This window comes from Juglans microcarpa x Juglans regia, chromosome 7S (assembly GCF_004785595.1).
Source record: "Juglans microcarpa x Juglans regia isolate MS1-56 chromosome 7S, Jm3101_v1.0, whole genome shotgun sequence".
Lineage (NCBI taxonomy): Eukaryota > Viridiplantae > Streptophyta > Magnoliopsida > Fagales > Juglandaceae > Juglans > Juglans microcarpa x Juglans regia.
Window position 1 is genome coordinate 17294353 of NC_054607.1, and position 13132 is coordinate 17307484.

At 34.4% G+C, this 13132-nt stretch overlaps 1 protein-coding gene across 1 annotated transcript; it reads left to right on the forward strand.

Annotated features, from left to right (window-relative positions):
• The first annotated feature begins 6514 nt into the window (after positions 1-6514).
• On the forward strand, positions 6515-13132 carry LOC121240327 (serine/threonine-protein kinase D6PKL1-like). The gene is made up of 3 exons (XM_041137741.1): positions 6515-7029; positions 8135-10096; positions 11922-13132. Exons 2-3 carry the CDS (start codon positions 8331-8333, stop codon positions 12772-12774), a joined length of 2619 nt encoding a protein of 872 aa, XP_040993675.1. The 5' UTR covers positions 6515-7029; positions 8135-8330; the 3' UTR covers positions 12775-13132.

Below are 13132 nucleotides of genomic sequence, written 5' to 3' on the forward strand. Positions count from 1 at the left end.
TTTATAGATAACCAAAAGATGTCAAATAATTTTTTGTTTTGACTAAAATCGGTTTCGTATATGTATATATATTGCATTTTTTGTCAAATGATACAATTGTTGGACTTGGTTCAACTATGTGCCTCTGCCAAACAGGTAGGCACTGATTCAAATCCCACCAGGTGCACCCTTTGGTATTTATTTTTACATTGTATTTGTTCAACCTTTGGCTGCTGGGCCGCATACACAAGCATGTGTGGTGGGCCACCGCATGCCTACCATTTTCAAAATACATATTAGTTAGAATAAAGAAATTTATACATAAATGAAGGTGTCTTTAGGACTTGAAGTGAGAACTCATAAATGAACCTGCACATAGTGAAAATATGTTAAAGCTAATCAGGACGACATAGTAGACATGCTTTGAACAACGATCCTATATGATTATGTAGATATATCTCACATATAAATCTCCTTCTCTTCGAGTAGTTCAAAAAGCTGACACATGGGTTGGTCTTGTGTCTATATCCTGATTTAATGAGCTCTCTAGAGACAAAGTCTAGTTCGCATAGGAGACTTATCGACACCACCCCCGACACTCATATTGGTAAACTAAAATACTTTAACAAAACTCTGTTATAAGTCTATTTAGAGCTTATTGTTCAGTTTCTCCTTTTCATTAATGTACCAAGCACTTCAAACTTTGGAATGCTAAATTAATTTGAAAACTAATTTTAATATCACAGTGCTTGCAAACCAAAAAAATATAATGTAATTTACTCATTGAACTTGAGTCTTGATATGTTTGAGAGTTGAGTCGAGTTTCCATTATTGGTGATTTTATTGTATAAGCTTTAAATTTATCCCTTTTGATATCTTCCACATCAATTTTCTTGCAAGTTCTTTAGTTAATGGATATGCCAATTCTGACAATATCTCATAAAATCACTTGTAATTACTCCTTTTGTGAGTAATTGCCTTACATATTTATGTCTTAATCCAATATAACTAGACTTACCATTATATATATGGCTATAGGCTTGTGATAATATAACCTAACTATCACAATGCAAAGATATTGGTGGCATTGGTTTTGGCCAAATTGAGATCTCTATCATTAAATTTCTTAGCCACTATGCCTCATTGCTATAAAAAGTCAATGTTGTAAACTCAGCCGTCATGGTTGAGTAAGTTATGCATGCTCGCTTCTCTAATCTCCAGGAGATTGCTCCTCCACCAAGGGTGAATATTCACCCACTAGTTAATTTGTGATCATTATGGTTAGTTATTGAACCGGTATCTATATCCTTCTACAATCGAAGAAAACTTCTGTACTCAATATCATAACTCATGGTATTTCTCAAATATTCAAAAATTCTTTGTACAGCTATCCAAAGAATATGACTAGGGTTACTTATGTATCTACTAAGTTTTCCCACTACAAATGCAATATAGAAATCATATATGGAAGTCACTAATTTATTTATTTATTTATTATTTTTCTGTATGCATATTCTACATTTATCTCCCATATAGCTTGCATATGCATAAATTAGATCTAAATTAAACATATCATCTAGGTTTCTAGCATTAATATGTATTAAGAAATAGTGTCGACAATGATATAAATTCAACAAGTAAGCAAACACATTTAGGCCCGATTTGGATGCAAGAGTAATCTCAACTAATCTCATCTAATTATTATAATTTTCTCAAATCCTCATACAAAATATAATAAAAAATATAACTTTTTCAAATTCCAAAACAATAATGATATTAAAAAATAATATCCTAACAATATTTTATTCAACTTTCAACTTTCATCTCAACTCACTATCTAAGCGACACCTAACTTAACTATTAATACTGAGTTTGAATATGTATTCACTCATATATCTTGTCCCCATGAAATTACCCCCTTTGGTCTACACAAATTTACCTAATTCAAAAATCAATTTAAACCCAAAATTATTTAGATAACTATTAGATACAAGATTATTTCTAACTTATGGTATATGATACACATCTTTGAGAGTAAGAACTTTTTTAGAGATAAACTCCATATTTATAATCCCTTTGCCTCTAACTATGGTAGCAAGCGAGTTCCCCATGTAAGAACATGGACATCTTCCATTGGCTTGTACCTCTTGAATAGCTCCTGTCATTACAAGCATGCATTGTTGCTCCTGAGTCAATCCACCATAAGTTATTTCTTTCTAGAATATTGGTCTCTAAGATCATGGCCTCAAAATTATCTCTAGAACCAGAGTTCTATCGTTTCTTTTTAAGAAGACTAAAATCACTTTTGTAATGGGCCATGTTTGCCATAATAGAAACAACTTACTCTCAGATTCTTCTAATTCTCTCTTTAGAAGTGACTTTGTTTTCTTTCAAAGTTATTATTTTTCTTCTAGTTTTCATATCCGGATTCATTAGGTTGTCTAGACTTGTGGGTCTTACCTTTCTCTACTATGTGTATATTGGAGATCAAAGAGCCGTGCTCTTCATTACTATCTCTAGGCCTAATTTCTTATTCCATGCAAAGATGTTGACCTAACTCTTCTAGAGACGTTTCCTCCCTCCATATTTCAAATTTTTTTATATAATTTTTACATGATTGAAAAAGTTTATCAATAATAGTTGAAACTAATATGACTTCATTTATTTTCATATTTTGTAGAGTGAATTTTCCCATTTGACCATTACCTGACTTTGAGTGATTGTCCCATCCTCATTTGTATAGGCGTAGGAGTGGCTAGAACATACACCACTTTAAGACTAGTCAGGAGGAAGTACATCTTCTTTTGCCAATGTTGAAAATTGACTTTATCAAAGTGTTCGAGCTTTACAAAATCTGCAATAAACTTTCTCAAGCTATGAGTCATTTTCAATCAAATATTATCTTAAGATTGTTAGAGCAAAAGGGGCTGCAAAAGAAGAAAATAGTGAGCTAAAAGAGTTTGCTTCAAGGCGTGTTATACTGTTCCTTTCCTTAAGACACTATTCGCCCCCACCAGTAATGGTATGCACACAGGTTACAAAAAAATTTACCTCCAAGATATAATGAAATCCAGAACAAGTCTATTTGTGTAATTATGTTATACACAAACAAAATTAGACCCAAATACTTTCAGATTTTATTATGTACCAAGAGATTAGAAATCTGGTTATGCAGTTAAACAGATCCTAATAACAAGTTTTGAAGAAATGAAATGCTTTTAAGAGACAAAATTTTGATAGTGGCTTCTAAGATTATAAATTTGCAGGTCAATGAGTCTTTCTATAGATGACCAAAAGATGCCAACAAAAAGTCATTTTGACTAAAATTGGTTTTGTATATGTGTGTGTGTGTGTGTATATATATATATATATATATATATATATATATATATATATATATATAGCATTTGTTGTCAAATGACACAATGGTTTGACTTGGTCTAACGGTCACATGCGCCTCTGCTGAGCGGTTAGGCACTAGTTTGAATCCTACCAGCTCTCCCTTTGGTATTTATTTTTACATTGAGGCCCCGTTTGTATATTGAGCTAAGTTGAGATGAGTTGAGTTTTTTATGAATAATAGTGAGTTGAGATGATAGAGTGAGTTTTGTAGGGTCTACCTAAAATGAGTTTAAATGTATTTGGATGTTAATATGAGTTTAGATGTATTTATGAAAAATTAAAAAGGTTGTGGGTCTTGCATATAAAGAGGTGCTGAGTTAAAAAAGGTCATGGGTCTCACGTATAAAGAGATTTTGAATTGAGATTAATTTAGTAATTTGAGAGTTAGATATTTAGATGTTAGACTGAACTTAAAATTAGACTGAACTGAATTGATCTCAGTTGAGTCTAAGTTCCAAATGGGGCCCAAGTGTTTGTGTGCCAGAGACAGCCCACCAAACAAAGGGCACCAATGCCACTAGGTTAGATCCATTTCCTTATAACTCATCTATTTTCAAAATAAATCTCAAAATATTATTAATAATAAATATAATATATAATTATTTTGAAAATATTTTCAATAATGTCATTTTAGGTATGTTGTAAAGAGGTGAATAGAAATACTTTAAGCCTTAGTTTCCATTAAATATGTAATTTTTTAATAACATGATATTTATCTATACTCGAAATGGGAGCAAATTTGACTTGAAAAAAGAATAAGTTAGTCAAATAAAATAAAACGTGCTTAACATGCCGCATTTCACTCCTTTTAAATGTTAGTGCAAAGTTTGATATTTACATAAAAGAAGTGCTACAAATATAAATAAATTTTAAAAAATAAACTCACAAACTCAAATTTCATATAATACATTAAATTTACTTTACAATAAAAATAATTTTATAGTCTAATCTACTGTATTAATGTACGTTAATTTATAAATTTATTTTTATGAATCTCTTTAAGACTAAAACACTCTTCTTTACATCAACTAAGATTCAATGTTAGCGATGATAGATCTAACTTAATTTCAACGAAAAAAATGAGATAAAAGAAAGATAAAAAGGAAAATAAATGAGCAAATGTGTTGGAAGGTTGGCATATATGATCCTGTATATATATATATATATATATATATATATATATATATGATAAATTTTAGAGATTTTTTGGATTAATTTTAGGATAGTGGAAGCCACATGCTTAAAAAGAAGGATTAGACGTGTAATGTGTTGGTCTCTATAGTCAGATAAGTACAGACAAAGCATTTTCTATGTTAAGTACTGGTAATGATTATGATTATGCTCCTTTTTCTTTCTTCATTCCACCTTTTTTTGTCAAAAAGCTTAACTTCCATTTTGAATTCAGCCTCACCTCAGGACTTTCCATAAAAATAAAATAAAATAAAATAATAAATAATAATATTTGAAAACAGATATTAATTGTGTTCATGAGAATAGCACGCATAACTCATCTTTTTATCAAGTGGGGATGGCTATTTTTTGAATATTCACACTATTTGATCTTTACTGCTTACTCATATTTATTACTTTATAAAATAAGATCCATTCATAAAGTAAGATTCATATTTACTACTATTTTTTGTGTTCACAAGTCCGACTAATTTTATTTTAAGAAAAATATTCTAACCATAAAATAATAATATAAAAATAATTTTATAAATTGATATAAATTGATGCGTTTTATCAAATTATAAAATTATTTTTATTATAAAAATAAATTTAAAAAATTATATAAAATTAAATCAATTTATAAAATTATTTTTACGTAATCTTTTTCTGATTGTGACACCTCTTATCCTAATGATTCAACTAAAAATATCATCCCTAATTTTGTTTGCCAAAGTAGACCATTGATGGTGAAGGGGGCAATCACAGGCCCCACTCAAACTCCATATAGTAATTTTAAAAAAAATAAAATAAAATAAAAAAGCGTTGGGGCTAGGTCATAGGTTTTTACTTTGGGAGGTGCATAGAGTAGAATCTTTCAATTCCCCTTCAATATATAACCAGTTAATTAATTTCATAATTTCTTTTTAAATCAATTTTAGAAAAGTTAAAAGCCTTTAACAATGCACTTCTTAAATGGAATTTCTTCTCTCTCTCTGTTTTTTTTTTTTTCACATGAATTTGGTATTATCTGCTAAAGCAACAACCCATTTACGATTTCTATATAATTACTTAATAAAATATCATTTTTTTTAAATTTCTTTTCACTCTTGCTTTCATTTCATGTGTTTAATTTTTTTTTAAAAAAGATTATTTTATTAAAAACTTGTGAATGATTGTAGATGAGATGATACACTACTTATCTTTGGATTAGTGTCATGTGAAATGTTTTTCATGCGATTTTGTAAAGGGAGGAGAAAATATAACTCCTTATTAAAGGTCTGTACATTCTTAAGATTAGTCGAGACGTTGTTCTTGAACACCTGGTACCATTAAAAAAAAAGAAAAGAAAATATACAAATTCCCTTATCAATTTTAAAAATTATCTCTCGAATTGTCAAAAAATTTATACTGTACTTCCTCCATCAAATTTTTGACATGACCCGGTTTATATTTGCAACTCATCTTAACTTATCTCAACTCATTTCAACTCATCCCACTACTATTCGTTACTATTCATCTACTTTAACTCATAAATCTCACTACTATTTCCAACTTATCTCACTACTATTCACAACCCATCTCAATTCATCTCAACTCATCTTCGAATCTAAACGACACTAATAACAAAGTTAAAAATGTAAAATAAATCAAAATATGTTGTTACCCAACAATTATCATTGGATAATCTTAATTCTGAGGATAATATAGCTACAAGTCTTTTATAATTATTTTATAATAAAAAAATAATTAATATAATCATATTAATTTATTAAAAATAAATATAAATTTTATAAAAATACCTTTAATTTTATATTGAATTATAAAAATAATTGTATTTAGAAAATTTTAAAATATTGGATTATATATATATATATATATATATATATATATATATATAATCCTAGGATGGAATAATAATATAATAAATAAAACTGTAATCTGGGACTTCAGAATTGCTGATAATGATGAGTGGGAAGCCTTATGGTATTCGACGTCTCCAAATTGATTACCGAGTCAATGACGGAAAGAAGGAAAGGGAGCGAAAACTGTGCCTTTCTTCTTTCTTTCCGCCACGAGAGAGAGAGAGAGAGAGAGAGAGAGAGAGGGGAAAGAAGCAGTAGAGAGGGGCTGGGGAGAAGCTGTAGTTGCAGCAGTAGCAGTTGTGGTAGCAGTGAGTGCGAGTCTGTCTGATATTTCTCGTGATTTTCCTTTCTTTCAACCTTTTCTTTTCCTCTCTCTCTCTCTCTCTCTCTCTCTCTCTCCCCTCATTCACTCCCTTCAACCTCTAGCCAAACTAATCTTGTCTCTTCGTGCCCAATTCTGCACCCATTACCCCAAACCACCAAAAGTAAGCCCAGAAAGCGTCTCTGACGCCGAGTCTCTTTCCGTTCGAATAAAAAGGGCGTCTTTTCTACTTTCTGTGTGTGGCTGGTTATCGATCAGTCTGTGTTTCTCGGGACCACTCTGATCTTGTTTCAGGTTTGCATTTCTTTTTCTTTCCCTTTTTTTTTTTTTTTTTCTGTAACATGAAAAGTCTCTGTTTTGCTGCTTTTCTTCTTGTTGCAGTTTCTTTTGTTTTGATATCTGGTACATAAAGGGAGTGAATTTTGAGTTGGCAGTTACATGTTGTATTGCTTTTGTTTTCAGTTCTTATTTTCTTGATCTCTTTTTATTTTTTCATTTTTAACGTTAATTTGTCAGATTAACTTTACTGTTTTACTTTATCGGCTGGTGGAAACTTTAATTACCTCAATATTTTTTTCCAAATATTGTTCGTAATTAGTGTCTTGTAGTGTGAGAATATATATATATATATATATATATATATATATATATATTAATCTCAGCCAACGTAAAGAAAAAAAGGATTGATTAGATCCATCATCATTTGGCTGTTCCTGACTTATGGTGGTTGGGGGCTGATTGTGTGAATGAATCAGGAAGAAAGGAGCTAGGTTTGATCACTTGATTGGCTTGCTAGCTAGGCATGCACCTTCTTTTCTTGGGGTTGAGGACCTTGAAGGTTTTGTTGGAGAATCTTGGCTATACTTTTATCCATTTATTATTCTTATTATACGATTAAGAAGTAGAAATGAATGCCTTCAAAACTAAGGTCCTGATTTATGATATCAAACCTAATACATTAAAACTACTCGAGTTTGTGATCTTGCATAGAACTTAGAAAGGAGGAAAACAACGTTATGGTTTTTCTGTTGATCCTTGGATCGAATGGCATTTCCTCCACCCACTTGACCAATGGTTGGAGGGTAGGATTGCAGGTTCAATCATATCCATGAGTTGAATTTGCTGATAAAAAAAATTGTTATGAGTCTGTGATAGGTCATGGACACAGGTGAACTAATTTGCATGTTCTTTGGGGGAACCAAATAGGTGGACACGGTTGCCGCAAGTCGTGCTGAGGCATGTTATTTTTAATTGGGTCAGGTGGTGTACTAGTTGTAAATGAAGATAAACAATCAAGTAATTTTTCGTTCATTGTTGATGGAAAATTATTACGTAATTTATTGCGTTAAGATATAACTTTAAGTCATGTACTTGGTCTAAAATTTGGTAATCATTACAGATTTAAATGTTTCAACTTTGAATTTCTGAAGAGACGTTAAGGAGCAATTTGAATTGCAAATCGCTATGATTGAAGGAAGCTTCAGAAAATATGCGGCGTGTTTTCTACTCTCTGTGCTCGCCCATATTCGAAATTCTTCTCTAGAATTGGGTTAGAATTACTTTCAAGGCTGCGTCTACCTTTTGTGGAATTTTGGATGAATCAGGAAACAATGGATACCCTACCCAGTACTAGTGAAATTGTTGAATCAACGGAAGACTCTGATTCTCAATTGAAAGTGCACGAGCAAAATGGAAAGCTCCACAGGTCAGACTCGGGAAATAATTATTCTATAGAGGATGATATTAATCGCCTTTTCCAGGCAATTGACATCAGAGCTAAAGCTAGAAGATTGGGTCAGTCACCAGAAATTGGTAGAGACCCTTTGCGAAAGAGCGCTCAGAAAAGGCCAATGAGAATTAGTTCATTCCATTCGTCGGGAATTGGGATCTCAGAGCCTGTGAGTTTGAAGCAAGCCCTGAGAGGACTATGCATCTCACAGGCCTCAGAGATGGCTGCTATGAAGCGATTATCTAAGCCAGGCAGGTTATCAGGGGTCTCGGAAGCAGGGACTATCAAAAGATTGTATAGGGCAGTGGTGGTTGAGGCAGATGGATCTGGTGTTCCAATAAAAGGAGGTGAGGGGAATTTGATGGAAGTCTCTCTTGTACCAGAAGAAAGCACATCAAAACTTTCTGCTTTGATGCCTGAGTCTACACAAGTGTTTGAAGAAGAGTTATCAAAAGCAAGGGTTCATCCTTTTACTCCTTTGTCAGATAAAATAATGCCAGAGGCAATGATGACCAAATTATCATCACCAGGTCAGATTGTTCCTTTGCAGACAGAGGTTGGGAATGAAATTTTAAAGACGGAAGTTCAAAAATTGAGAGCTGCTGATTTGTCAATTACTCATGCTAGCCAGAACATTCAGGGGATGGATGCAGCTGCACCCACCTCGATAGAAGTACCTAGCAAAACTCCAACGGTAGATGGTGTGCATAAAGGTAAGTTGCATTCTCTGGCCTCCATACCTAGCTGCAGCAGTGCTACTAGGATAAGCAAATGGACTAGTAATGGTCCGCATTTAATGAAGCCAATCTCTGGAAACAAGAACTTTGTTAACAAGAAAGTAGAACAGGATTCAAATTTTGCCTCAAGCAGCTGCAATCCATGTAGTGAAAAGGTTGAGGATGATTTGGTTCCTAGTATAAGTAATTTGGACCACCAGAGACAAACTTGTTCTATGAATCATGATATGAAACGAAATGAGAAAGCTTCTCCAGCATCCAGCAGTATGAATCTCTGCATTGAAGTCAATTCAGGTACTTTGGATGCAGGCTCAAGTAGACCTGGCTTTGGTTTGAATTTTACTAACAGAAATAAATCTCCAGTGACAAAAGCTGATGAGAGATCAAGGTCTAGAGAAAAAGGGGACTTCTCCCAAAGCTCAAAAAGTAGTATTGGTGAGTATAGCAGTAGCACAACCTATAGTGAGGACAGCAATGCATGTGGGTCTAGTCGTAGTGGCAAAAGGCCTCACATGTCAAAAGACTTGAGATGGGAAGCCATCCACAGTGTTGAGAAACAGCAAGGAAGCTTGGGTTTGAGGCACTTTAAATTGCTCAGGAAGCTTGGTTGTGGGGATATTGGAACTGTTTATCTCGCTGAGCTAACTGGTACAAACTGCCTATTTGCATTGAAAGTGATGGATAATGAATTCCTGGTTAGCAGGAAAAAAATGCCGAGGGCTCAAACTGAGAGAGAGATACTACAAATGCTGGATCATCCTTTTCTTCCGACACTGTATGCCCATTTTGCAACAGATAAGCTGTCATGCTTGGTTATGGAGTATTGTCCAGGTGGAGACTTACATGTACTGCGACAGAAGCAACCAAGTAGAAGTTTCTCTGAACTAGCTGCCAGGTACTGTTTCTTGTTGAGGTTCAGTTCTGAAGATTTGATCATGCATTTTTTTCTCCATAATGTTATGAAATGTGACAATGTCCTATGAATATATAATAAGGTCCTGTGATATGTCTTATTCAATAGTTTAATTATGAGTAGTACTGATAAAAAAAAAATAGTTTAATTATGAGTGGTGGTCATTTTCTCCCAGATACTTCTGATGCATAAATATTATTTGATTGAGATTCTCTCCAAGTTATGGCCTAAAGTAGATGGTCTAATTCAGAGAGAGGTAGACATAGCATGTGGGCCTTACGGTATTTAATGTTTCCCATGTCCCCTTTCGGGCATTGTGGGGCCAAGGTGGGACCCATATGCTTTGCTTATCTATCTCTGAATTAGACCATGTGATATGGGCAGAGAGTTGGAGAGGATCTCTATCTTGTATATTATATGCGACGCACATTTATATTAGAACAGAGCTCCCCCTAGTTTGAATTACAAAAAAAAAAAAAAAAATCATACAACTTTAGTTTTTAACTTTTTATTATGATAATATTTTGTTAGATCCAAGGTTGGATTAAATCTCTTTCTATCTTGCTTACATAATGTCAAGGTGATCGGAAATTGAAAACTATCTTACCATTAGAGTGGGTATTATCATAAGGTAAACATCACTATGATTTGCGGCCTTGTAGCTGCCACTTTCCTTTGGTTGATATGCCTTTGGACATTAGTGAAGGTATGCTCCTCTAGGTACATTGGATGGATGGGCTCAAAGAACTTGGACCCAAATAATGGGGAGGATTGAGTAAACAAGGTCTTAAGCTCTCACTTTATAGTCAGAACTACATATCAGGGAAAAAAAAAAATTAACTTTGGAGTTGGAACTATTTTTTCAACTGATGGATGGATGAAAATAGAACTGAGCACTGGTATGGTCTAAACTCTAGTAACTTGAATGGCGAAACCTTTGGCACTAGTATAATACTTGACAGGAGAGTGGGTGGCTCACAGAATTGGTTTTCAGTCTATGCTGACCTTGAATTTCTGGGTACGCACAGCCTGTGCTTAACAGGTAAAAGGAAAAATATAAAATAAGGATGCAGTGTAAAGCGGGCTTTTGAAAAATCAAAACATATATATTTTTTGTTTTTTTTTTTAAATTAATGGTGGCTGCTGCCACCAAATTCCGGAGGCTGGTGCCAGACTCAAACAGCCGACCGCCAAACTCCAGCCAACTGCGGCCACCAGCCACTGGATTCCAGCTGATGGCTGGAGTAAAGTTGTCTTAAGATTAATTAGCATTTGGGTTTGTGAGAGTTTAGGGTTCACATTTAGGATTTTAGAATTTTCCTTTTAAAAAAATTTAATTTGGTGTGGTTTAATTCATTGTAGAATTGGTAGAATTGTGATGTAATGATGTGTGCTTGGAAGGTATAAAAGCCACTTTTACACCACATCCTGACCAAAGATGCACCCTAGGTAAAAATCAGATTCATGTCAACTTACATATGATTCCTGGTACCCCCGTAACTAATGAGTAGAGATTATATGCATGTCTTATAATTGGGGTGGGAATCGGTAATGAGTTGTCTGGCAAAGTGACATGGATCTATAATGTGCCAATTGAATCATACTTATTTATATTTAGGTTGTCAACTTCTATTAGCTAAAACTATGCTGGACTTTCCATGATAATCATAGATTATATGAGGTAGAGAACTTAATTTCCTTATACTAACAGAAAATTAAGGAATTGCTTTATATCTCAGTCATCCACAGTGAAACTGTTCCTCATCCTCTGTCTTCTCTGGAGTAATTCATGCCATCGCATTTGCAGGTTTTATGTTGCTGAAGTCCTTCTTGCACTCGAGTATTTACACATGCTAGGAGTTGTGTATAGGGACTTGAAACCCGAAAATATTCTGGTCAGAGAAGATGGTCACATTATGCTCTCAGATTTTGACTTGTCACTCAGATGTGCTGTCAATCCAATGGTGGTTAAATCATCTTCTCCTGTCATGGAGCCCGCAAAAAAGATGTCAAGTCCATGCACCGAATCCAGCTGCATTGACCCATTTTGCCTCCAACCATCCTGGCAAGTCCCATGCTTCACTCCTAGACTTATATCTGCTGCTGCAAAAGCTCGGAAGATAAAAGCTGATCTAGCTGCCCAGGTCAGTCCGCTGCCTCAACTTGTTGTGGAGCCAACGAGTGCCCGATCGAACTCCTTTGTAGGAACCCATGAGTACCTTGCTCCCGAGATCATCAAAGCTGAGGGTCATGGGAGTGCAGTGGATTGGTGGACGTTTGGAATTTTTCTGTTCGAGATGTTATATGGCAAGACACCCTTCAAGGGTTCAGGAAACGAGGAAACATTGTCTAATGTAGTGTCACGGAGCCTCAAGTTCCCCAATAGCCCTGTTGTTAGCTTTCATGCAAGAGATCTGATCAGAGGCTTATTAATCAAGGACCCTGAAAACAGGTTGGGATCTGTGAAAGGAGCCGCAGAGATCAAGCAGCACGCTTTCTTCGAAGGCCTTAATTGGGCTCTGATACGTTGTGCAGTACCACCAGAGCTGCCGAAGTCATCTGATATGGAATTTGCTGCATCAGCTGCACGAAGAAAGGAAAGCTCCAGGTGTAATGGGCTCGAGGCTGCTGGAGAGAATGTGGAGTTTGAGCTATTCTAGTTAGAACATGTTTTTTTTAGCCTTTTCATACCGGTTTCAACTGATAACATAGCTTATAATGTAAATAATCTATAGAAGTGAGGGCAAATCATAGATTTTTATACTTCCATACTGAGTCAGTAGCTAATAGTCCAAACGGGAATGTAGGTGAGCATTTTTATTATTTGTGTGCTCACTCTAGCCTTGTTCACGAGCTTTTCTTTTGACAGAATTAACCTTGTTCATAAATGCGCTACTTGCATTTGAATCCCAGGTTTTATATGCCGGTTAAGCAGTTGTGAAGGCTTAGAAATATTTCTTTCATACACCAGTGCTTTGATCAACCAAGCTAGCAGTGTAAACAACTCTGATTGCTTAA

Bases quoted from the DNA above. Each gene is read 5' to 3' on its own strand.
- LOC121240327 (XM_041137741.1), top strand. From the start codon at position 8,331: ATGAATCAGGAAACAATGGATACCCTACCCAGTACTAGTGAAATTGTT. The intron at 10,097-11,921 runs GTACTGTTTCTT...TCGCATTTGCAG, and splicing joins TTCTCTGAACTAGCTGCCAG to GTTTTATGTTGCTGAAGTCC.